The sequence below is a fragment of the Carya illinoinensis genome, chromosome 2, assembly GCF_018687715.1.
Source record: "Carya illinoinensis cultivar Pawnee chromosome 2, C.illinoinensisPawnee_v1, whole genome shotgun sequence".
In the NCBI taxonomy this organism is placed as follows: Eukaryota; Viridiplantae; Streptophyta; class Magnoliopsida; order Fagales; family Juglandaceae; genus Carya; species Carya illinoinensis.
This window is the reverse complement of record NC_056753.1, coordinates 34,976,252-35,002,791: the sequence shown is the minus strand read 5'-3', so window position 1 is coordinate 35,002,791 and position 26,540 is coordinate 34,976,252. Positions and strand designations below refer to the sequence as shown.

The window sequence follows — 26,540 nt, the reverse complement described above, 5'->3', positions numbered from 1 at the left end:
TAAGTAGACCCAAGTGGATCTAGTAAAATCATCAACAATTATTAAAAAGTATTTTGATCCATCATATGCCATTTGGGAACAAGGTCCCCAAATGTCACAATGGATGAGATCAAATGGTTTTGAGGCACATTTGTTGCTAAGAGGAAAAGGCAACTTGTGATGTTTAGATAAATGACATGTAGAGCTTGGTACAATTGAATTTATAGAAGTTAAAAGGGGTAAATCCTTTTGTAATAAAGAGAGGCGTGAGTCTGACAAATGCCCTATTCTACAATGCCATAAGCTATGAATATCTTGTTGAGAAGTAACAAAGGCAGAAACAGATTGTTTGTTGAAAAGTAAATTGGATAAAAAGGAGGATAAGGATGTGGGAGATGCTCCTGTCAACCGAAGGTGGTAAAGTCCATTGACAACCTCACCCTTTCCAATCGTGCTCCAAGAAGAAAGGTCATGTAAATAACATTCATTAGCAAAGAAAACAAAGCAAGAGTTGATGTCCTGAGTTAATTTTTTTGCTGAAAGGAGATTGAATTTAAAAGATGGGATGCATAGAACATTTTTTAGAGTAATGACAGAGTTAAGTTTAACAATGCCCTTGTGAGTAACATTGGTATGATTTCCATTTGGAAAAGTGACTTTGAAATCAACTTTTGTGGGCGGAGAAGTATAGAAAGAGGAGCAACAGATCATGTGATCTGTTGCCCCAGTATCTATTATCCAAGGAACATAATGTGAAGATGTAGTATGAGAAACCGAGAAACAAGAAGTTATACCAAACATGGTTGAGGAAGAAGGGCAGACTAGGGATGAATGGATGGATAGAACCTGGTTTGTTGTTGGCTGTGTAGCTTGTGACTGGAGTAAAATAATGATATGCTGATATTGCTCCTTAGTTAGACCTGCTTGAGAATTCTATTTAATCTGTTCTTGGTGAGAAAAACTAATTTGGTTGATGGATGGGTCAGAACCTTTGGATCGAGTGGCAAGCTTATGGCCAGGAGGGTAGCTATGCAATTTGTAACATCTCTCTGTAATGTGACCAACGAGATTACAATGTGTACATGTGGGTTTATCAAGATTTGGATTGGCCTTAAAGCACTTATCCAGAGAGTGATCTGAGGCTTTACAAAAAGTGCAAAATAACTTGTCTCGATGTTGGGAGAAAGGAGGCTTTGGGCTGTATCTGTTGGGGGAATATTGAGTTTTGGTAGCTAAGGTCAATGTGTCATGGAGAGTAGGAGGGCTAGAGATCTACTTACGCTTCTCTTCTTGTTGAACGAGAGCATAAACTTCACTCAAAGATGGGATGTGTTTGAGAAGAATCATCTGAGTTTTGACGTTGTTGAATGAATCATTGAGGCCTATGAGAAATTTCATCATTCAATCTCGTTGTTGATTTTGAAAAATAGGTTTCATGGCACCGCATGAGCATGAAGGAATAAACTCAAAATTAAGAAGTTCATCCAACAAACCTTTTAGTTTGGAGAAGTAAAGGATGACAGAATCATCACCTTGAGTAAGGTTGTGGATGGATTGTTTTAATTCATAGATGCGTGGCCCATTGTTTTGGGCAAAACGTTGCTCGAGTTCAATCCACAAATCATGGGCAATGTCAACATAAACAACACTATTTTTTATTTTAAGGGACATTGCATTTTGGAGCCAAGTTATAACCATGTCATTACATTCAAACCATGGTTCTAACAAGGTATCGGTGGAAGGGGGTTCAAGAAGAGTGCCATAAATGAAACCCAATTTCTTTTTAATTCTCAGTGAGCGACATATTGTGTGTGCCTAGGAGTGGTAGTTTTCAGCAGTAAGGGGATGGTTGGTGAGTAGTGTTGCTGGACCATCATTGTGGTTAAGAAAGTAAGGACTAGAAGGGTCCTTTGGGTTACTGTTGGTTGGAGGAGTTTTAGAAGGTTCTTTAGTAGTCATTGAAGAGCAGGAAGAAAAGAAGAAAAAACAAACGAAGATATTTTAGTTGGCTCTTGATACCATATTGGTTTTGGAAACCTTGGTCATCTGCAGTAAAGCAGAGAATGCAGAAAAGAGATGAAATACAGAGGAGTCTGCTGCAAAAAGGTACCTTGCTTGCACTCAAATTAATTGAATTTGTACAGTGTACTACACTATCTATATATAGTAAGTATAAATGAATAAAAGAAAAGAATCCCTAAGTAACTTGTACAATTTGTATAAAAACAGAATTACAACACGTTTTAGTCCAGAACCATCTTGATGAGCTGGAGCATTTTGAAATAAAACAATATGTATAAAATAGAACAACGGCCGTTGATTTGAAATCCTTGATTTCAACGCCGCTGATTCGAGCATTTTGAAGCGGAATACTGTACGGGAGCTACGAACTAAGTAAGATGCGGCTCTGTTAAATTTTGGGCTGGGCAAGGGAAAAGAACTAGAGAAAAAGACTGCCGATCTATTAAATTATAGGTACCAGAAAGAAATAAATGAGACCCACCGACTTTGCCAATTTAGTGCCCGTTTTAGGCACTTATGCGTAAGCGCGTAAATAATTATCCTCACAAAAATTATAAAGTTAAATCTGAATGCAGTTTTGTAGAGAGAATTCCTTCAAAAAGTGATTTTCCAAGCTAATATAACGATCAGTTTTCTTTTGAAATTTTTAGTTAAGAGTCTGTTAAACATTGCATTAGGAAATAAAATATAAAAAGAAAATTTAATAAATTTTTAGGTTATTACAAACACATTTTAAGCCTCCAAACTCAAATCCAATCACGCACTTACCAAGTCAAAGTATAACTTACCTTTTATTAAAAACTTGTGTAGACATAGTAATTCTATTTTGTTAATAGAATTGACAAGAGAAACGGACCAATTTTAATACAAATTTCTTCTTGTAACAGATTATCGAGTGCAGGAAATTGTTGTAAAACTTATTACAATTTGTTTACACCACCACCGGCACAATAATCATGACCCCAGGCAGCTGCCCTTCTTCTCGCCCCAAGCTCGATAACATTCGAGCATGCTGAAAGCTATTACATGCAGTTTATCTACACATCCCACCTTGTATAATCCTTCTAACAGCATACAATGCCGATCCCGACACCTACATTAGTGTAACCCAAAAGTTGTCGTTAACAGGAGGCACGTATACCAGCAAGGACATTGGATTTGGGAGAAATAAGGTAGGTATCAGTGTGGCCCACACACCAACCCAAGCCATATATACCGATCTTCTTCTCAACCTTCTTCCAAAGTGTAGCTCTAATAATCCTTTGTTTCTTAAAATTACCACACGGATGACAATCTACTAATGGTGATAATTAGTTGCATTCAATCTTCTTGAAAATATGTACTCCCTTTCATGAACTGACCGCATATCGCTTGGGTGCAAAAGATACTGGGCTGAGGTAAGTTTCAGATAGAGAGACTAGAAACCGATGACAAGCCAGAGCAGAAGCTGTGACGAACATTACAAAAGAAGCCCAGCAGAACCTCATGAGCAATACCGGGTCTCTCCTCGTAGAGTCTAGTACTTTCAAAAAAATCACTTTGAGCCTCCGATCTCTCAAGATGGAATGATAATCACGTATGGGCAAGGACAATCTGGAAGATGAAGCTAGCTCTCTGTTGTCAAGTCCACCAACTAATCTGACTTGGGAACTAGATTGGGTTACTTTAATGCCTTGTCCAAGTGTTTCGCACATCCATTGGTACAATATGCTAGCAATGACCCTGCAGAGGTACTGGCGGAAGAATTTTGCCTCCTTGCAAACCATTGCTCGGATTAGTGAAGCTCCATCCTGTTCAGTAAAATGCAATATGAGAATTCCAAACTGCAAGACTGCTGGACTAGGCCAATAGGCAGAAGTATCTACTTCATGTACTTTGACAGTCAAATCTGCCTTTCACATTGTCATAATTGAGACTGGTACCCCTACAAGAGGTATTCTAGTTCAAATTCATCCACTCCCTAATCACGATAAATAGTTATTCCACCAAAGGAAAATACTCCTAAGATAACAAGGGCAATCGTGAATTTCACTCGAGTGGGGACAAACACTGGCACATGTAACAAGAACGCTACACAAACTCAGAATTCATTCTTTTCATGGATGTAAAAATAACGTGACACCCATAATAACATGATGAATCCAGCAAAACTACCGATCTAGGTCTTTAAAAGGTAACTAAAATACCATCAAACACCTATCATCATATGACAAATGGGGGAATAATATAATTAATCTCTCATAAGAGATCTTACAGCACACCAAAAAGGAATAATACTGCATTTTTTTTTCCTGAAAAAAGGGAATAATATTAATCAGGATGTGATTTGTAATTCTGCATTCAAGGGGAGAAGGGGTCTAAGTCATAGGCACTCACTGCAGTCATTAAGAGTCTTCTTAGCACAACGCCATCTTTAGATGGTAAAAGCCTCAAGATCAAGTTCGCAACATCAAAATCAGCACTAGCCCTATTTGGTACATAACCAAAGGAAGTCTCACCATCAGATGTTATCAACTTAGTCAAGCCTTTCCTGCAAACAAAATAAGAGATAAACTATAAATGTGAAACATTGCTACATAAATAATTCACAAGATAAATCAAGAGAGACCAGTAAAAGACCAGGCCAAGAGTCCATTTATGAACCATAAGGCAGGCTATGCCAGAGAGAGAGAGAGAGAGAGAGAGAGAGCATATGATACTCAAATGAGAGATCTGGTTCCCTTTTTAATATTTGCTCAACTAGATCTATTCAACATACCTCGCCGCACCTACTCTTAAGAAAAGAGCAAGCCTCTGCCACCGAAACTCCATCTTTCTGTTTAAAACCACCTGCATAGGAAGAATAAAATTAAACAAACAATATACCAACAAAACGATCCAGAAATCTTCCCAAGCACCTGAAAGATCAGCAGAAAAAATACAGTTTTACTGCTTTCTGTAGTATGCAACTAGCATCAGGCAGCAAGTGCCATGCATAAATCAGGAATTGGACTAAAGTAACAAAGGGCTGTTTCCAGTGTCAATCCCCCCAAAACAGGGACGGGGGAAGAAATACCTAGACCCGGTCATAACCTTCAGTAATTTTGCATGACAAAAAATAAAATATGTGTACTCGTGCTCGACAATCAAGACCTCTACACTGCACCAAACAATGGACCCTAACAGGTACACCCGAGGGCTTTAAATATATACAAGCAGATCATTCTAAATTGTGCAACAACACTGCTTCATCATCCATAAAAATACATTCCCAGACACCCGTAAATGTAAAACAAAGAAGTGTTGAAACATATATTTGGGCTGAGGACCATGAGGTAGGTTTTAAAGTCCTTTTCATGCACCATTGATGTCCCCTAAACTCAGGCTATTGCCATATATTTCCAATCAAGGTTTCTGAACTCCAAACCACCCCAGTAGCATGCAGCAAAGAATCTAGCCATTTTGACTTAAACAGAATATATGCTAATGAAACACCTTCACAGCAAGCAACCATAGAAAAGCATAGAGTTCAAAACCATTTCATACCGAGTGTAGAATCTTCCTTGTTGCAGCAGAATTATCTGTGAGAAGTTTCTGAACAACATAAGGGTATGCTGCTTCAAATGTCTTAAAAGATTTATCCCCAGAAACTGCCAGACCTGAGTAAAAATGACACAGAGCAATATACATTGAAGCAAAGAAATGCAATCGGGAAAATTTGTCATGAAATACTCTAATTTAAGATATAGATACAAAATAAACGTATAAGAAAGGTTCAAAGCAAGACATTCTCAAAAACTGATTAAATGGAAGGGTGTTGCATCAATTTGGAATACTAAGGAACAGTTATATTCCATCTTAGAGATCAGTCCTGTTTATTTAGAACGTTTAAGTAAAATTAAAATAAGTGCATTGAATCATAAATTCCTTTAAGTGGTAGGTCATGCTCCAACATACTTATCACCTCGAGCCACATTGTCTAGGCCGAAAAAATTATTCCAGTCATTAGTCTAGCTGTTTGGATCAGCTTGAGTGCCAGATAAAGCCATGGGCATCAATTCCAATTTGTCCATAAGGGGAAAAAAATCTCACTAGTCAATGATGAATTGCATTTTCTGTTCAGTTTTTAAAATATAATGGCTTTTTAACTGTGTTAATATGAAAAGGACTATGGCATAACTCATATATTATATAGCAAAATGATAATTCACTCATAAAAAAGCAACATTTATATTGAAAGTTAGTATCTGTAATAATAAGACAGTAATGCTTGGAAATAGCACACAACATACTGAAGCTCCTACAAATATAACAATCTGTAAGCAAATGACATTGATAAATGGTATCACAAGCTCACCTTCCAAGGAAGCAAGAGAGCGTAAGAGAAGTGTGTAGTATGGAGGCATGCGAAAATGGTATTTGAGGGCGACCGACCAGATTTTACCCAGAACCTAGAAAAATTTGAAGTAACAATGAGCCACTAATGTATAAGAAGCAGCAAAAAGAGAGGTGATTATATAAAATAGAAAGAGCTAAGGGTTTTATTTTCTTATTAAAAAAACACACACAGAGGCAGATGATTACAAATGCAAACGAGGTCAAACCCAAGTAGCCAGGAAGAGTGAGTTAGCATGCAATTTTAGGATTTAAATTAACATTGTATGAACTAAATGGAAGAGGCAATTAGCGTGCTACACCCACATTCCACAGCACATGATGAGGCATATACCAAAATTCAATTCAAGGAACAAGCAGTAGAGCTCAGAGAAAAACGGATAAACTTCAGAGCCCCAAGATACTTCCAAACTTTTCTTATAACTTCACCGCTTTCCTTGATAAGTGAAACAGTGATGATAATCATTTCATGATGTTATTATAAGAAGAAGGTCATCTAATACAACGAACCATATTTAAGAAAGCCTCAGGGTTAATGCCCCCAAAAAGTGGATCCTTGCCACCAAGTGGCTAATCCACCCATTTCAAACCAAAAGAAACAACATAGTTTACTGCATCTGAGAACCTCAATAGCTCATTTGCACAATGTTGATCAGGCAAGCCATAAGAATACTGACTGGTAGCATTTTCAAGAGCTGATTCTCACCCTGCTGAATTTCACGTCAGGAATTCCATCTTTAAATTCTACTTCTCCCAAGGCATATTCTAGATCCTGAAATGTAGTTACAAATCACCAGTCAGTTATGTGAACAGGAGTCTCATAGGGTTTTCTGCTAAAAGTTTTTTTTTGGTAACTAATGTACTAAGGAAGTGCTATAAACTGAAACAAGAGGGAAGAGATATCACCATTGTAACACGCCAGATGTCAGTCCCAGGCCTTACAACATCCATTTCAGTCAGAGCATGAACCAGCGATGCCCAATCCCCATTTACTATGTGTATTATGGATGCAAGCATAGCAAACTGGTGCTTCTTTTCCATCCGACAAAGTAAACCAAAATCCAGAAACCTGGGAGGAAATTACAGGGAGAGGTGAGAAAAGACTGTAGCCATGATGATATCTTATAAGATAGCATAACTGCAATCTTATATAATGAGAGAGGGCAGGCAGAAAATGTACGCTATTTGTCCTGAGGGAGTGTAACGCAAGTTTCCTGGATGTGGATCGGCATGCAGTAAGCCTGTTTCAAGGAGTTGAACTAGTGACGCTTCCACTCCTTTGTTAACCTAGAACCGTCAACACACAAGGAACTGTAAATCCATTTGCATGTAAATATGACTAGACAATGTCCCTGAAGCATTGAGACTGGATCATTAAGATGGTAGAATTTACAACAAGCACATATATTTATTGAACCACTAATTAACTGATTAAGGAACCACAGTAAAGTTTAAGCTCAGATGCATGTCATTATTACGCACCAGATCAAGAAGACGCTTTTTGGCCTCAAGTTTCTGCCTCTCCAAATAAGGAGAGCCAAGATCAACAGGGTTTCCAGTAGATACAGAGAGTAAATCAGTTGGACTTTCACCAACTATCCACTCCATAGTTAGAACTCTCTTTCGAGTTAAATGCCGAAACATTTTGGGCACACGAATGAATGGAAATGGCAAATGAGCTTCCTGTATGGACAGCAATAAATAGTTAGTAAGCTATACAAGTATCTTACCCAAGAAATTGATTGGGCTCTTGAAAGAAGTGATGTCTTTTTCTCTTCCCCTTTACAGGATTGGCCAACCACAAGATCTCTTTATTAAAATGGAGTGTACTATGAGCAAACAGGTTCTTAAAATTCTTAAAAGGCTGTTTCTACCAAGCAGAAACTGTCAGTTTTTACCATATGAAACTGAAAACACTTTGATCCCCATTCTGAACTCAAATGTCAATTCCAATTTCCACCAAACTACTCATTAAAACTACAAAGAAAAAATGATGTTTTATAGATCTAAACAAGAGAGGTTTCACTCACCTGAATTCTTTATTCTTTTTCTCAGGTCTTGGTCCCTACAGTAGCATCTTTCTAAAGACACCCTCAACCTTAAAAAAATTCTTCAATATATAGTGAAAATTTGAGATAGGGAAAAAGACTCCAGCTCTGGGTCAGTAACGTGTATACACCAGATGGTTTCAATTGGAAAAGTTGAGCTCTTAATCCTCTTAAACTAATCCAACCAGAACCTTATTACTGATGCTCTTTAATATAGTCAATGGGAATCAGTCACATGATAAGCACCTGATCATTAAATATGAATTTTTAAATTTCTGTCCAACTTGATGTCAGGCTTACGTCTAGAAGAGTCAGTCAAGACAGGCAAGAAAAACCTTATTTCCAACCCACCAAACCTCAACTACAAGTACAAATCCCAGTCATAGGACGCAGAGGAGAAGGTTAGTTGAATTAACCCACCCTATCTTCATATCAAGATCAAACCTTTAACAATTCAATCCCATGTCCGTAGTGGCAGAAAGTCTGTTGGGTAAGTTTAAATCCCACAAAAAAATTTTAACCTTTCACAGCCATCATTGTTACACAAAGATAGATTGAACATGAATGGGAAACATGGTTATTACCTGAAACTCTGAAGCATTTGCGGCCTCTAAGGTGTAATCCAATTCACCAACTAAACCCTTACCAAGCTCATCGGCATATAGACGAGGGTCACCTTTTCTCTTTGCTATTTTATGTAATAGCCCCAGCTGAAACATTCATTCACTCAATCAGTCAAGAGTCTTCATACTAGAAACACACAAATACCACTAAAAGAGGAGAATACAAACCGCAAGGCGAAGAATATAGATATCCCGCACAACCAGATGAAGCAAATCAGGACGCTGAACTTTCACAGCAACAGTAAAACCATCAACAGTAGTCCCACGGTAGACCTTGATTACGAAAGAACACAAATGAATTAAAAAAGGTTCAGAATTTTGTACATAAACATACATGTAGATGGCATGTATGGGATAATTATATACATATCGTGAAGTAAAGAGCCACCTGACCAAATGATGCTGCAGCCACAGGCTCTTCAGAGATGTTGCGAAAGAATGATTCCACAGGGGAACCTAATTCTTCCTCAATAATTTTCATAGCCACAGCCCTGGAGAAAGGAGGTATTTGATCATGCAGCTCAGACAATGCCTGCAGTCAATACACACCACCAAAAGTGAAAATTAATTAGAAAAAAATCTAGCAGTTACTTTCACCATACAAAGACAAGGATGATAAAGAATTCCATGATTAAGGTATAAAATGTACAAGAAACTTTTGTATCCTACAAAGTTTAATAACTGTTGGCATATAAAAGCAGGAAAGCATTGTGGCCCACGGCAACACCTAAATAGAGATGTAAAATTAAGTAGCAGAAAGATAGAGATACATCCAACTTCCACTTAGTTTTTTGGAAATGAGAGGGAAGCTCTTTTTGGACACACAAATATATACAAAACAATTTTTGCAAAAAGAATTACAGAGCATGTAACAATCCTTACCAATCTTTCCATATGGATACGGTAGAAGAGCATTACCATAATATACACACATGTTATTCTGTCACTCGACATGATTAGGTCTTGTCAGAATTCCGATAACACCAGAAAGAGAAGAAAGATATTGAGTCTCTTCATTTCCAGAAGTAAATAATGTTGTAGTTGTTAATATTTTACATGAGTTGAAAACTTAAAATACAACAAACACCCTGTCAGATTGCTGGCAGAAACAAATACTAATAAATTTAGAGAGAGAGAGAGAGAGATCTCTTCGTTCTAACCTTGGAAATCTCAGGACCAATAATATCCGGCCTTGTAGAAAGGGATTGACCAACTGCATCAGTAAGCAAAGGCATGTAACTAGTATATTGGTAATCTTGTGACTGCAGAAGAAAAATAAAGGGTCCAGTATATAATTTTAAAAAACATGGAAGCAGAAAGACTGAATGATAAAAACAAACAAATACACAGGAAAGCAACCCTTCACATTGAAACAAAAACTTCAAGTAGACAATATTGTTTCTTACCTTTGATAAAGGCGGGACCCAGGTTTAGCATTGTCTCTTTTAACACCATTCCAAAATGGTATTGTGATATGTCCCCGTCAATAACCTTATACGAACTCAGTCTTAAGAACTTTCTGATCCCAGAAGTTCGAATTTGGACTGCAGCAGATGCAAAGGAGAAAAATACCTTCCACAAAATCGTATAAGAGATAAGGGTGTATTCCCCAAATATCCTAGAAAATAAATTTTTCATAGCCCTTGAAAGGTGAATTAAAGACCCAGCCCAATACATGGGACAAAACAGATCATGCTGAAATTGAGATATAGTGACTCTTTGTCCTGGCATATTATTTCCTCTACTTTCCTCTAATCCAAGAATATATGGTATCTTTCTTGGTAGCGATAAAGTATGCCCTAATTAGTCCAATTTGATAAAATGCACGTACAGTGTCTACCCTATATGAGGATATAAGAAATGTTATGACCAACAAGCAGCCTCGGCCATGGTTATACGATCACAAACTAACCCTTTAACTTGGTTTAAGATAAATTGTCAAGGTTGAAAGGTATGGGGAAAAAATATGGGATCGTTTGGGCCTGACAATGACTAGACCTCTAAGAATACCATCTATTTATATTAACACTAAGTTCAGTTCAACTACGTCAAGAAGGCACTGAAAAGAAAACTACCTCGAGAAGTCGAAAGGCCACTATATGAGGTCTGCGACTGAAATAGTCAGCAATATCTTGTGGATCGTAGACTTCAGGGAGTGGCTTAGACCAGGCTTTAGACAGATAGTAGAGATAACCAGCATACGCCTCCAAGGCTTTGAGATCGGCCAACAATAAATCCACACCAGACAATTCTGTCAACGCATGGATGTTCCAATGTCAACACCAGCTAAAGCAATATTTATGTAAATCACATGCAAACATATTACATTGTGGCAAATTCAGCTATAAAAATCATACAGCCCTAAAAGATGAGAAATGTTATTCGTCATGGACTTAATCCCAATCACTCGGTTGATGTGTCATGTTTTCACATTTTAAGTGGCATGTTACGTCACCTCGCCTGGTGCGACTAAGATGCTAAATCCTGACGAAGAGTAGTATTGTTTAGACGAATGGACAAGTCTTCGTTTATATGATAAACACAGAAATAAATTGGAACATTAATTTTGAGAAATCATTTCCCGCCGGAAATATAACTACGGTCTCCATCATCAGCCGCAATGGCCTAAAATACCCAAACACTCGTCCAAAAACCTTGAAGAGTTTTGCCCTGTATATTACTTCCTATACATGTAAAAATGTGTGCGTGCAATGTGCTAGAAAGGGAGAAGGGAAGCGTAACCTGGATATGAAGGTTGAGGCCACGAACGAGGGTGTAAAGGAGGAGCGTGGGGATCTTCCAGGTACCGAAGCCACAAGAAGTCGTCTAAGGTTTTAGAAACCCTTTGAACGTGAAGAGTCTCGTTCATCCACTCAACTCCTCGACTAATTCCCTTCTTCAGAAACTCCATATCCTTACGAACCACCTGAGCCAAGTGCCCCAAATTGCCAACGACGCGTCCCCGCCTCTGCGACGTCGTTTTTGATGCTCGCGTCGAGCAGCGCACGGATACTAGCGTCGACGACGAAGATAAGGAAATTGTTGCTGCCATTGCCACAAGCAGCTAAGCTTCTTCAACAGCCTAAACAGGAAATGGCGATTGCAGTTGCTCAGTATTTTCCCTTTACCGTTTGAGGTTAATTTTGCGATCGTGTTTGGGGATTGTGGTGGGGAGGAACGGGTGAGAGAGCGAAAAAAAAATGAATGGCTCACGTTGGAGCAAGCGTGGTGTGTGCGTCCGAGTCCGAATGGCTCTGGTGAGGGTTGAAAGGCGGTGATGGAGTGAGGATCACCTGGAGTAGTGATCAGGTGCTTGAGAGGGGTTGGTATGGATCTTCCAAATCTGACGGTTAATATAATTTTAACGTGCAAACCGTTATGATAATAGCAATAAAAAAATGTTTCTAAAAACATATTAAAAGCACATGAGCGAGATGAGATGATTCATATCCATGCACTTTGAATTTTTGGGCCTTGGGTATATGTCTGTTCGGTATGAAGGCTTTGTACATATCTGTTAGCACATGAGCGAGATGAGTCGATGACTTATGGCACAGGCCCAAAGCAACTTCGTCTTTAAGCTAATTTCAGTTACAGATGCAATCACACCGGAGGAAATATGGAAATTTCTATTATTTAAAATATGTACACAGTAGAGATGTACAAAAAACTGACCAACTGGTCGTGACCGACATAGACCAACCTTCAGAGGTTAGAACCAGTCGGAACCACCAAGGAACTTATTGGCGGGCAGCAGAATTTTAAAATCGACGAATGTTGATTCTGTCGTGGTTTAAGACCAGTTTAAACCGTTGAACCGATTGATCCCATATATTCTATTTTATTTAATTTATATCTATCTAAAACGACGTCATTCCACTTAAACTGTTCCACTAATTTAAGTGAAACGGTGTCGTTTTACGCCTGAAATTATATTTTAAACACAGTTAAACAATATCAATTGGTATCAAATCAAACATTATCGTTTTATTTATGAGATACAAAAAAAATAAGTAGAATGACACCGTTGGATTTAAAACCAAACGGCATCATTTGATTACTACATCATCTTCTTCTTTGAGTTCTTTCCCGTGATTCTATTCTCTCTCTCTCTCTCTCTCTCTCTCTCTCTCTCTCTCTCTCTCTCTCTCTCTCTCTCTCTCTCTCGTAAGGATTTTGTCTCTACACAAACCGAACGCCGACCGAAAACTACTAGAGAACCATCGTGGTCGAGACGGTCGGATTTCCTCCTCCTCATTGACCGATTACAGTCGGTTGTCCCTCCATTTTTTCAAACATTAGTCGGCGTCAGCTTTGTCTAAAACCACGTTGAAGACGTTAGTTTTCACCCCTAGTACACGATATAATTTTATTTAAAAGATAATTTTAAAATTTTAAATCTTATAAATTAAATTTTAGTATTTAAGTGATATGAATTGTGTATTTAATCTATACACCGACTTTAAAATAAAATAATTTGAAAAAATAAATATTTACTAATGAAAGATATACATAAAATGAGAGCTTAATTTATAAGTTTATGTTCCTTTCTCTTTACGATGGGACCTTGATACCAGAAGTATGGCACAATTTCTGTAAATCATATGCATTTACAAGTAACAAATTAAACATATATAGTTGAGAGTTTTTCTGAAGGCACTCAATTACCTCCACCATGGAAGAACTCTAAATTAGATATCTGATATCCACGGGATATGCCACGTGCAATAATGGATTGAAGGAGGACACGTGGTCCAATGACGTAGCAAAATCAAGTATCATTAGCCAATAGCAATCCACAATTGGATTTGCGTATATCCGGCGGCCGGCCCGTTTGCACATACTTGTACAGCCATATCCAACTCGATCCCTCCACCAAGTCTTGTACAACCAATTGGTTCTCAACTCTGTGACAGAGAGTAGAGGGATCGAGCATGGCTTCCAACACATTGATGAGCTATGGCATAGCCACCAGTACGGCATTCCCATCAGTCCTCTCTTCCTCAAAGTCCAAATTCGCCGCCGCTTTCCCACTTCCTAGTGTTGGTGCCAATGCGTCGTCCCGCTTTACCATGTCCGCCGAGTGGATGCCGGGCCAGCCACGACCTCCACACCTCGATGGCTCTGCACCCGGGTATGTATATATAACCTTGATGGACGTACACAACAATTAACTTACAATTGGTTCTCAGAAAACCCGAAGAACAAAGCTCTTTAATATGTATTAATCATGATGTAAATATTAAGTTGCATGTGTTAAATTTTTCTGTGTGGCAGTGACTTCGGATTCGATCCACTGGGGCTTGGTGCAGTCCCAGAGAACCTTGAAAGATTCAAGGAATCTGAACTTATTCACTGCAGATGGGCTATGCTTGCCGTTGTAAGTTTCCTGATTGAAGTTTCTGAAATATGCTGGTTTTAGGTTTATTTTCCTTTTATGTGAGTTCGATTACCCTACATTTGTAGCCTGGAATCCTAGTACCAGAGGCCTTGGGGTTGGGCAACTGGGTGAAAGCTCAAGAGTGGGCTGCTGTTCCAGGAGGTCAAGCCACCTACTTGGGAAACCCAGTGCCATGGGGTACACTCCCTACCATCTTGGTTATTGAATTCCTTGCCATCGCCTTTGTGGAGCACCAACGCAGCATGGAGAAAGACCCCGAGAAAAAGAAGTACCCTGGCGGTGCTTTTGATCCCTTGGGCTACTCCAAGGACCCCGAAAAGCTCAAGGAATACAAGGTCAAAGAGATAAAAAATGGTCAGAGCGCCCAACCTATATAGTCCTTAATTACAATCTTGATGATCTGCTGTTTACCTAATTGTTTGGATTAATTAACCATCTTTCTTGACTGCTTAAGCAATATATATATATATAAAATCTAATATCTGCTGTTTTGAAATGCAGGTCGGCTTGCACTGTTGGCTTTTGTGGGTTTCTGTGTTCAACAATCAGCTTACCCAGGCACGGGACCACTGGAGAACTTGGCTACTCACTTGGCTGACCCATGGCACAACAACATTGGGGATATAATCATCCCCAGATCACTCTATCCTTGAATCGTGGAAGTATGATCATACTTCCAATCTAAGAAATCGTGATGTAAGAGGCTATCTAACTGCCGATTATGAATCTGGATTTCGTATCTATCTTTGGTCTACACGTGTTATAAATTAGTAATTTAGAAGCGATTGTTTGCTGCCATGACTTCCACTACTCTAGTAATTCCTTATAAAAATACCTAGCTAGATCTAGTTAACTACATATGATCGAATTAACATTTCCAAATTCCAATTATTATTTTGCTAGCTAGTTTAAATTAAGAAATGTCGGAAACATATAGTCAATCCGCTAACCCCAATGGGTAGAAAAAAACCCGCAACTTCTTGGAATTATCCCATGTGCTCTTTATATATTTTTTATTATACATATAATTATATAAAGAAAATTATATGATTTAATATTAATCGATGATATGTATGGACCATTTTAGTGCATGATCCTCAATAAATGTTGCAGGTAAGCATAAATTTTAACAGTCCCTTGATCGATCGGGTAATTATATATATAGATTTCCGAACAAGTTTAAAATGATAAAAAATTATTTAATAATAATAAATATATTACATTTTATATAATAAAATAAAAATAAAATAATAACGTGATGTATAAATTTTTTAAAAATAAATAATAAAGTGACTTTCTACTTTTCTCTACCGCGTTTTTCCCTCGGCCCATAGTCTACGACCCTACATGAGTGACTTGTAGCTTTTTTTTAATTTTTTTATTCCCTCTCTTCAAATATTTTCAATAATAAAAATAAATAAAAAATAAAAACTTCTTTTGCTATCTTAAATCGTCGCGTCACAATATTAACCTCCGTACGTAATATGCCACGTATGGGTAATATGGATTTGATGATGCGCCAGCTAGCCCTAGCTCCACGTTAATTGGATCTTTAAAAAAATTAAAAATAAATAAAGAGCTTTGCTACACGCAGTCAGAAAATGCAGTCGACGTGCAGTCGGCTGTACGGAATGAATAAAAAAAAATTATAAAAAAATTATTTTATATTCAAGAGGACCTACATGAATTATAAAAAGTTATAAAAATATTTTTTTTTTCATGTAAGTTTCGTATTAATTTTTTTTTTATAATTGACTGCACGCCGACTGTATTTTCGACTGCACAAATCATTTCTGATAAATAAATATTGCTTTCGTTAATAAATGACAATTTTAAATCTAGTTTATTTTTGTGAACACGGTTCTTATGGTACCGTACTGCACCACATGAGTTGTGTCGTGTATCACCCGCCATGTCAATCAAATTACTTTGTTAGTCCTTTCTGTCACATCATATCTGACTTGACTTCTTGACTTATCAATTAGTTAATTTCGACTCTGTAGGTAATTTGAGAAACCAAACCTGTTTTTCCTTTTCCTTTTTTCTTATTGAAAAAAACAATAAACAGAGAATATATATGCGACTAGGTGCCTACCAATACATGTACGTAACTCTATAACACGCCGGAGAAATTAAGGAAATTTCATGAGATATATAAGATCATTAACTGCGACCGTGTGGAAATTTAACCTAGCTTTGATATATTCTCCAATCCAATTGTAGGGATCGATTGACCTGGAATGACTTGTATTTTTAGGCACGAACCTTGGTTTTCACGAGACAACAACAGCATTAATCTTCCAAAATATTCACCTACTTTTGCCTTGAAAATGTGATGGCAGTCAGGAAATTAATATAATGTTCGTAATTTTTTATTTGTTTCCGAGTAAAGCTAGCTTCTGGGCATGTGGGTGTCTTAACCCGTGTATGTGTGTAACTGTGTTAACGACATTTTGTTTTTTTTTTTTTTCAAAAAATAGTATGATTATTAAATATGTTCATTGTTATATTTTTATTTTTTATTTTTTTAATAGTTAAGAAAGTAGATATTAGTAAATTTATATTTTTTTAATCGTTAAGGATATTTAAAAAATAATTAAAGAAAATAAAAAAACTCACCTATATTAGTGGTTATATATGATAGTTATCCTAATATTATCATTTTTTTTTTCAGAAAATAGAATCTGATATTTAGAGAAAATGTTATGGTCAAAACAAATTTAAAAATTGATATAATTTTATATGATATATTAAATTTATCTATAATAAAAATAAATTCATAATCTAATATATGACTTGCATCAAGGAGTTTATTTTTGTATGATTTAAAGCTACCATACAACACACGTACGTACATGTATTGATTTTTATAATCGTACTGGCAATTTCTGAACCCAAGGCCATGCCAGTACTGTCTAATTGTTGTTTTTATTCGTTAAAGAATCTGAGGGATTAGGAAACTTATATAATATGAAGATCGATCCTCTCTACCTACATCTCTCACTTAAACAGTTAAACCCTAGTTCATGTTTACCTATTTTGACACAAGAAATATCCCAACTAGCTGCTAGTTAGCTAGGTTCTCAGTGTTTCTGTTCAAAAGGACCTGAATGAAAGTTACACGACATGATGCACATGTTTAATTGAGAAACATTATTTTTTTCATCATCGAAATTGAAAATGTATTTCAATATAATTTAAAACTACAAATTAATTATATTTTAAAAAATTTACGTATTGATTAATTAATGAAAGAATTATTATTTCAACTAATTAATTACATTAACTCGTGATCTTGAGCTAATTTTCTACATAATCCCGCCCAATCGAGAGGAAGAAAAATAATTACTTATCTAGAAATGCATGATTATAGGAGTGCCAAAAAAGGCATTCGATATTCCCATCGGAAATTGATAGAAAAAGGATATATAGAATCTATTTTCGAATTTTTTTTTTTTTTTCTTATTGAGAACCAAACCTGGCCTTATGAGCATCGAGGAGAATTTTCCGTAGATTTATATATAGATATAATTACTGATCAATGAAATTGAAATTTGAAAAATTAAATCATGCACCAACATATATATATATATATCCCACGGCATATATTAATGTAATTGATTTCCCATGCAGGAGAGATCACGCAAAGGTGGTCCCCATTCTCTTTGCCCGACCAATCACCCTTTTTGACCTGCTTTGACCACATAACATATGGACAATGATATATTCCCTGCGAGCCAATAAAATGAGAGAGAGAGAGAGAGAGAGAGAGAGAGAGAGAGAGAAGAGCCGGTAAGTGACCGTGGTCCAGTCCTTGCATGGGATTCCCTAGTAGGCATAATGATAATCCTAGCTCACTGCTGCATAACACTTTTACTTTTCCCAGAATCCATGCTTTCTTTCTCGATCGATGGCCCTCGACATGGATCATATTAGTAGTTCAGATGCACCACTCAGAATCTCTCTCCCTCTCTCTCTCTCTCTCGTTCATACACAAGCTCCATCGCTATTTGCTAAGGTCCTATATATCCAGACAAGCCTAAGCAAATCTAATAAGGGCTCGTTCTAATTAATTTGACGGGTAGTTCTACAGCTATTTTAAAAAAAATCAAACATTATTTAAAAATACTTTCTTAATCATTAAATAAATATAAAAAACACACACACATCAGGAGCTCTCATCGGGAGCAGCAGCATTTCTCTAATTGGATAACTAGCCTAGCTAGCATAGCAGCCATTCAGAACAATTCGTTATAATGCTATCAAATATTGGACAGGATTCAGGAAGTAGAAACCAGAGCTTGATTTGGTTTTTTTTTTTTTTTTTTCTTCTGAAAGTAGAGCTTGTGCCTAGCTAGCGCCTAGCAGTAAACATTCTACATTGCTTACCTTAAAAGCAGAGTAGATTGGGCGAAGTTTGTGGGTTTGGTCAAGCCGGGATCTGCAGTACTAACTGGATCATTGCATGCCCTAACATCCAAATAAAAAAATACAATAGGTCATATGGCTCAGAACAGCATCACGAACCATCGGCAGAGATAGAGATGACCTAGAATAAGTTGTTTTTTGTACATATGCTTTCTTCAAGCACAAAACATTAGAGCAAACATCATCATGTACGACAAGTTAAAAGAGAAAACAAAAGGCGAACACTAGCTCAATAGCCAATAATTTTGGCTTGTCAAACTACAACATTCTTAATGATATGGTTAGCAAAAACTTGTCGGTAGAGCAACGAACGAAACAAAATCAAAACCAAAACTTTCTTTCCATTTTGATGATTCATTAAACCAACGGCGTAGATTTCTAATTAGGGTTTCTTGCTTTGCATGATTTAAAAAAAAAAAAAACACTGGCTTATCAAAATGTGAAACAACAACTAGTGCTTCTCTTTAGAACATTAGACAGCGTTCAACAAGACGGAAGGCCAACATGGTAGTTGTAAGTTCCATGTTGTCAGTACACTTGTAATTTACCGTAAGTATTGGGCTCTATGATTTCACAGAAACCTCGTTACATGAGTGGTGAACTGATTTATGATCTCCTGGAAAGAAGCCACATGAGACAATCGGAGATTTAGGGACTTCGATCGATCTGCTATTCTCTGCAAAAAACATAGATATCAAGTCATCAAATAAACCCCCAAGTCGTACTGCCATTAATAGAGGGGATCGAAGAAGAAGTGCAGGTAATATTTGGACATGAGAGAACCTGCAACGTTTTAAAATTACAAAGCTGCCCATGTGAAATTAGGTCTAGAATATGAAAATGCTTTCCTTGTGATCGAAGAGAAAAAATATCGAAATTCGAAAAACTAATTCTATATATGTATAATACATGGAATATGCATGGCTCCTCATACGCCATCCACGGAGACCATCGATGCTCCGGTGGGCTCTGCAAATGGCATACAGGGAGCCAGGCACATATATGTGTATGCATGATCTCATAACGTGCATATAACTACTCCCTCATGCTAGAGAATCTTCCTACTACGATCTTCTCTAATCCCGTCGTGTATGTATTACTATGTATGCATGCATAAGTATGAGAACATATATATGGAAGGACATAAAGTTCGCACGTCTATGGATAACATGAGTTCTAATCTAGCTAATCTTCCCCATGATCCTGTCAAGGAAGATCAAAGGTGAATATGCAGCAATTTTTTTTTTTGGGGGGGGTGTTTTTGGAGGGGGAGAGAAAAAGAAGGAAGGGGGGGGGGGGGGGGGGGGAGGAAATGAAGGAGACAGAAGAAGGGGATTAGATAGGTATATATTGAGGTTGTACAAAGATAGAGGCAGTTAGGAACTAGGTCATAATCAAATGGAGTTTGAAAGCCCCACAAACCCTATTGAATTGACAAAAAAACAAGCAAAGATGAAGCTAAACTTGGGGGATTTAAGGTCTGGCTAACTAGTGTTGTGGGGTTTGTGTGATGTTTTCTGAAGGAAGATGTGGGGTTGGTGTTGCACCCCAGCTCCCCACTAGATATAGGCACCGAAAGAGAGAGACAGAAAGACAGACACACAGACAGGGAGAGAGAGAGAGTGGGTTTGGTTACTAACCACGCAATTTCCCAAGCCAACCTTATGGTGTTTGAAATCTCCTTTTCTGGGTCGTAAAGTAATGGTTACTTTTCTCTTCTCTGAATATCATTTTGTCTGGGAGTGCTTGGAAGATATGGATTCCTCATCCCAGACTCTTCTTCTTTTATATAATAATAAATAAATTAAAAGTTAAAAGAAAGATAAAAGAAAAAAGAAAAAAGAAAGAAAGGTGCAATACTACCATAATTTACCATCTTTTTCTTTTCCTCCGTCACTTCCTCTTTATGATCTGCCCTTTTCCTTTTTATCCCATCATAGTATACCATTAAATGATTATGTTAGTGCTGTGTTGTTTAAGGGACAGGGATTCGCACTCAGCCCTTTTTGGTCAGGACTTTAGAATAATCCATGCCACTTTGATGCCTAGTTCTCCTTTATATGTTATACATATCTCATGTTCACTTAGTCAGCATGCATGCATCCCGGATTTTATAATAAACTATAAATTGGCATTTATCTACATATGTACATACAAAATCTTCACAATTTTCTTAGATCATCACATATTGTATGGATCGACCAATTTAGTTTTCTTGAATAGATCTACAAATATTAAATCACTCCAATCGTACGCGTATTCTGTAGGGCATAAAATCATGTCCAAGTAGATCCATAATATCCAAGCTACTCATTATTAATCGTAACAGATCGAGAATTTTGGAGTCCAGAAATTATTTTCTCGGGACTTTGTAAAATTCTCCAATATTATATATCATGTTCTCTAATCAGCTTATTTTCCATTAAACACCAAATTTTTTTGGCTTTCTCATACATATATATACAACCTGCATGCACTCGACTGATCATTTGATTTCAGTCATGAGCATCTTAATTTAATTCATGTATGTCCACTCGATCTGATATTATTCTACGTCGTCTCTTTTTACTAATTAAACAAAAAATATTAGGAATACGTCAGACCTCTTCTCTTTGTCTCTTTATATGCGTGTTTATTCGATTTGTAGAAAGAAATTGGCCCTTTAGAATATTGCAAAACGTACTTTTTAAGCAAAGCAATAGATACTGTTCAGAAAGGCATCCGTTGCGTCCATTAACCAGTGGATGTGGATCAAGATCATGCATGTGAGGCCCCAAAGGCGATATGTATTGCATCTAACCAGCTGATAATTGGATTTGAATTGCTTTCTGAAAAAGTACTAGTACTGTTGCTGATCAGTTCGTTTTGCCCTATACCTGATGTATGTATTCAGTGGGGATCAAACCATATATATATATATATAATATTCTTATAATCCATGGCCTTGAATTTGTGAATGATCTGCAAGCTGCTCAAAATCCTTGTAAACTTAGGGGGAGGATATTGATCATGTTAATTAATTAGATCCTTTTGAAATTATCACAATTAATCCACATAGAGAGACGCAGGCCAAGATATTGTTAGCTGGTGCTAATCTCATGTGACTGATCACGTGAGATTATGTAGCTAGCTTGTTTAGCACCATATATATTTTATCTCAAGAGGCCAACCTGCAGCTAGCTAGCTATACGACATGAGAGTTTCAATTCATAGAAGAATTCAATCAATCATGTAATTTCACTGTATCTAGATAGTGGTGTACGTAATCAATTAATTATATTTCTTATAATGAATAGATGGGGACCTCTAGGAGTTTAATGATATTGATTTTGTCGGTCAATTTTATTGATCAACTAGATAAAAACTTTTCGTGTAAGCATATTAATGTATATACATATTAAAATATAATAATAAGCTATTGATACATGCATGAGTTTTAATAATAATTATATTGAATTAATTTTCTCAACGAACTCGATCGATCGACAACATTTGTGAATAAGTTCGGACTTGTTTTGCAAATTATATAATGAGCTGTCGAGGTTGAAAATCAAATTATAAGTTGGAGAACAAATTCAATAAATGAACCAAATTAAACAACTCATGATCAATCCTGATCGGTTCAACTCATGTACGGGGCTGGCCAACGTTTGAGAAAGAATGTGAAAGACGATTTCTTTTGACGAGAAGCTAGGTCATCATGAACAGGATGATCATCAAGACATGCACCATCACAGTTATAAAAACAAGTGATTTAATTATCAAGAAATAACAGAGATTTGTGGGGTAATGATGGGGTTTCTTTGAAAGATATATAATAATTTCTTTTGGCAAGCTGGAGGATGTGAACACAATCAAACCAGGGTACATTGTCCACACCTAAAAGAAGAAGCTGTAGCTAGCACGAGGGATCATAAAAGAAGAGTTGTGGGGTTTCTTTTTATATTGTCTTGCTCTTTTTGTACATTGCTCCTTAGTGCTCTCGAGCAGGTCTTGTCCCTACCACGTTGGATGTTCATCGATCGAAAAATCGTGCAATTGATCAGCTAACCCGGCCATAAAAGTAATAAAAAGGAAGTTTCAAACTTCTATATATCAATTAATTAAAGCAAGCAAAATTTATATATTCATGATGAAGTACTACTACTGACACATACCCCACACACAAAATTAAAGCTAGCTGCTATATCTAGAGCCTGGTGCATTTGAAATGAACTCATGAACTCCACCACTGCCACTGGCATATTGGGAAGTAATTAATTAACTACAATTAATCTAAATTTATGTCCAGTTGTATTAAAATGAAATAGAAAAAGCAGGACATGCATGTCCTTAATTGTTGGGAGACACGAGATTTATAAGATTTTTCGATGCAATAAAGGACAGACATTAATCTAATACGTTAAAGGACTTTCATTTCATTCTGTTTATAAAAAGCTTTAATTGATGATTGTTTTCTCCGCAATTAATGCTAATGATGGTTACTTTAAAGAAGGTGTTTAATTTTAGGTCTAATCTTGAACTCTAAAGTAATTGATAAAGCAGGGCGTTAATATTGATAAAAATCACTCAACAAGATTATCGATGAGGAAAAGAATGAAGTGAAACCAGACAAAGAAAGAGTTAATAAAAATCACTCAAGAGATTGAGATCTGAGGCTACTTGTCCATGACAAATGACAAGTTACCTGAAAAAAGCAATTCATGAAATGGTTCTGCATGCATGCATGTCGACAATAAACTGAAGTTGCGATTGCGATGGATTCGGACAACTTTGTGTCTTATATCAAATGGGGACAATTTTCTCACAGACCACACGTGACTATATATACTGCTTTGAAGGCTCGAATATTGGTTGATCTTGATATATATACACCCATATATATATATATATATATATTTATATAGTCAGGCCGTTGCAATCGAGTTTGAAACAAATTTTATAATTAGCAAGCTAGCTAGGCATGTACAACCTGACGTGGTAAAAATAGACAAGTTGAAAGCGTCAGCTTAAACGACCCCTGAAAATACTAGTAAATGTTGATGGTTTGAAGAGTGGTTGAAAAGTAGTACCTAAGCTTATATACTATATACACTAGCATGTACATGACTCAACCCTCTTGTCATTTTGAGAATGTTGTTAAATTTTGTTAATGCCAGCAAGGCAGCCATGTCCTTAAAGTATATAAACTCAAAGGACAAGGTTTAAAGGGAACAAATAAACATAGGAAACGTTATTATGATATTAAAAAAGCAGTAATCTTACTTAAAAAGAAGGTAAAGTAAATCTCGAGTGAAATGGGTGATGATCTGTATCGTGATTTACTTAAAAGCAGTAAATCAAGATACAGATCATCATCAAGCCACACCCATTTGCTGATCACTTGGGATGCAAATATATTGCAGATGAGAGAGACAGAGAGAGTGCGTGTTGGGAAATCAAAAGAGGGAGAATTAGGGGAAGGGGATGGTCGGAGAAGAGAGTGATCGATCTTCCAATATGTCTAGAAAAGGCTGCAAGAAATACCGGCCGGCCGGCCCTTTGCTTTCCTTGTATTTAGAAAACGGTAAGCGATGATCAGAAAGAAGGAATAAAAAAAAGACGTGAAAGACACTAAAGCAATATTAAAAATGGAAAAAGCATTTTTATCGTGTAGAGTGTTGGAAGGAACAAGTGGGGGAATCCTGGTGTCAGATTTATTGGCCTTCCCCTTTGGTTCTGTTCACTCAGTCATGTCATCTCCTGGCCTTCGTGTTTGTATCTAAGGCTCTCGCGGTTGCATTATACTCCAACGCCATTAGCCCCCAGCCAATCTCTCTCTCTCTCTCTCTGCTAGGTTCTGGTTTGTAGCCTTCTTAGTTCTTTGCTTCTACGCGCCTCGAACAGTACGTACGCAGCAGCTACATGGTATATACCATATATACTAGTATCACGAGGAATTAAATTCCACATGCATGTGCTGCGCAGAAAGACGAGCAGTACTAGTTCTCCATCTTTCACACGCGTAAATTCATATACATAGTATAGTGTTTGAGCGTTCAAATCCGACTGGCAAAAAGTTTAGTGAGATTTCCTCTCTATTTTAACATTAGACTCTTTGAAAGTCCCAATTAACTGTTTCTTTTGTTTAGAAGAACGATTTGTAGTTTTAGGATGTGAATGCACGTTTGCGCACTTTCCAATTCTAACCTGGGGCGCATTGTCATGCGGTTTTGTCACTGAATATGATTTAACTATTTAATTAATTAAGAAACTATATTTTGTTAATGTGTTCAACGAAATAGAATTTACAAATTATCATCATCGTGTGACTTACAATTGGCTAATCAGGAATGAAAGTATATAGGGGGATATTCATAAAGTCCATTTTGGAGAGCACGGTGGCAAAACTCAAAATATTGATTAATGTTAAATACAGTTTTAGGATGTACAAGTTTGGCAAATTCTTTTTTAAAAAAGAGTGTAATTTATTATTAAAAAATTAATTTTTTATGTAGATTTTATATTTACTCAATTTTTTTAAGGGAATACGAGATATTTATACACCGATAAATATTTTTGATAAATATTACTTTTCAAAAATATTTATCTTCATTTTGTGAGTGTTGAATTATTTGCTAATATTCATATATATATATATATATATATAGATTGTATTAATTAAATGATAAGAAAATAATCTTTCAACCATTTAATTCAAAGTAATTAGAGATTATAAAAGGATATATGATCATATATATATATATATATCACACTTTTCATCCCAAAATTAACCTAATTTCCTCTCTTGCCATTTTATACATAGAAATATGAAATTCCGACACCAGAATTATAAATCATGCAAATAATTAGTATATATATATATGCAACGTTGCTTTCAGAGTATATGAGTGATCAATTACGTACTTATTTAGCCACGAGGGATCGATGCATCATGTACTTAGAGATAGATATTGTAAGTCCTGCACATATATAAATGAAAGCAACTTTACATGTACTTAGATGATCTCCTGTTATTGGATCTAAGTACCATCTGATCAACATGAACGTCTAGGCTCCGATCGAATATGTTGTACTGCTATTTTTTAGCGTTGTACGTAAGGCTCATGTCAACAAGATTCTCTATTGTGCGTGTCATGAACTATATTTTACATGTGAAAATTGACAGCCTTGTACGTAAAGATCACTAGGCATCGTGTTCAATACTATTTTGGTCCCACCAATAAAAAAAAAAAAAATCAATTAAAACAATATTTTAATTATGATTATGGGCCTGTACGGTTTGACACTGCTGAGAGGCTGGGCTAAGGTAGAGGGCCGTGGGAAGTCATGGTTAGGATAAACTTTTAGGCTCGGTTTTGTTTGGGCCAGCCACAAAGTCGAAAGTTAGCCCAATATCTATCAAATTGAATGGTCGAGCTTCTCCGATTCGTAAAATGAAAAGCTCTCAAATAAATAAATAAATAAAAGTTCAACGTCGTGGCATAAAACTATGCCTGGTGGGAGGAACGAACTTTATACGAAAAAGAAATCCACCCAAGGCACCAACCCCAACGAAGTGGGCCAAGCTGGTTGGTGAACAAAGAGGTGTTTCACGTTGAGGTTGGACTGAAATCATTAGCTTTAGCCGCCCAACGACTTGGTGCTCATTTTTGTCGTTTATTT

The 26,540-nt window shown here is 36.7% G+C and overlaps 2 protein-coding genes and 1 long non-coding RNA gene across 6 annotated transcripts; 1 reads left to right on the top strand and 2 right to left on the bottom strand.

The window, feature by feature from the left end:
* Positions 1-2,765: 2,765 nt before the first annotated feature.
* On the bottom strand, positions 2,766-12,358 carry LOC122301308 (uncharacterized protein sll0005). 4 transcript variants are annotated; one of them, XM_043112555.1, is made up of 16 exons: positions 11,789-12,348; positions 11,122-11,297; positions 10,453-10,618; positions 10,207-10,259; positions 9,435-9,578; positions 9,215-9,319; positions 9,008-9,133; positions 7,858-8,058; positions 7,556-7,662; positions 7,282-7,444; positions 7,082-7,147; positions 6,338-6,431; positions 5,527-5,639; positions 4,760-4,830; positions 4,378-4,531; positions 2,766-3,791 (listed from the first exon to the last, which is right to left on the bottom strand). In XM_043112555.1, the coding sequence occupies exons 1-16, from the start codon at positions 12,096-12,098 to the stop codon at positions 3,351-3,353; spliced, it is 2,490 nt and encodes an 829-aa protein (XP_042968489.1). In that variant the 5' UTR covers positions 12,099-12,348; the 3' UTR covers positions 2,766-3,350. The 4 variants fall into 4 exon arrangements, 3 of the variants coding, with proteins under 3 accessions (XP_042968489.1, XP_042968490.1, XP_042968491.1); XM_043112556.1 differs by lacking the exons at positions 2,766-3,791; positions 4,378-4,531; positions 4,760-4,830; positions 5,527-5,639 and having other exon boundaries at positions 6,332-6,431; positions 7,053-7,147; positions 11,789-12,354; XR_006240165.1 differs by lacking the exons at positions 2,766-3,791; positions 4,378-4,531; positions 4,760-4,830; positions 5,527-5,639 and having other exon boundaries at positions 7,001-7,147; positions 11,789-12,354.
* A 1,532-nt stretch (positions 12,359-13,890) lies between these two features.
* Positions 13,891-15,245, top strand: LOC122301307 (chlorophyll a-b binding protein 6, chloroplastic-like). The gene is made up of 4 exons (XM_043112554.1): positions 13,891-14,180; positions 14,324-14,426; positions 14,513-14,801; positions 14,949-15,245. The coding sequence occupies exons 1-4, from the start codon at positions 13,981-13,983 to the stop codon at positions 15,098-15,100; spliced, it is 744 nt and encodes a 247-aa protein (XP_042968488.1). The 5' UTR covers positions 13,891-13,980; the 3' UTR covers positions 15,101-15,245.
* Positions 15,246-17,940: 2,695 nt separating this feature from the next.
* On the bottom strand, positions 17,941-20,500 carry LOC122301306. The gene is made up of 2 exons (XR_006240164.1): positions 19,424-20,500; positions 17,941-18,917 (listed from the first exon to the last, which is right to left on the bottom strand). It is a non-coding gene; the product is annotated as an uncharacterized LOC122301306 (long non-coding RNA).
* Between the last annotated feature and the right edge of the window lie 6,040 nt (positions 20,501-26,540).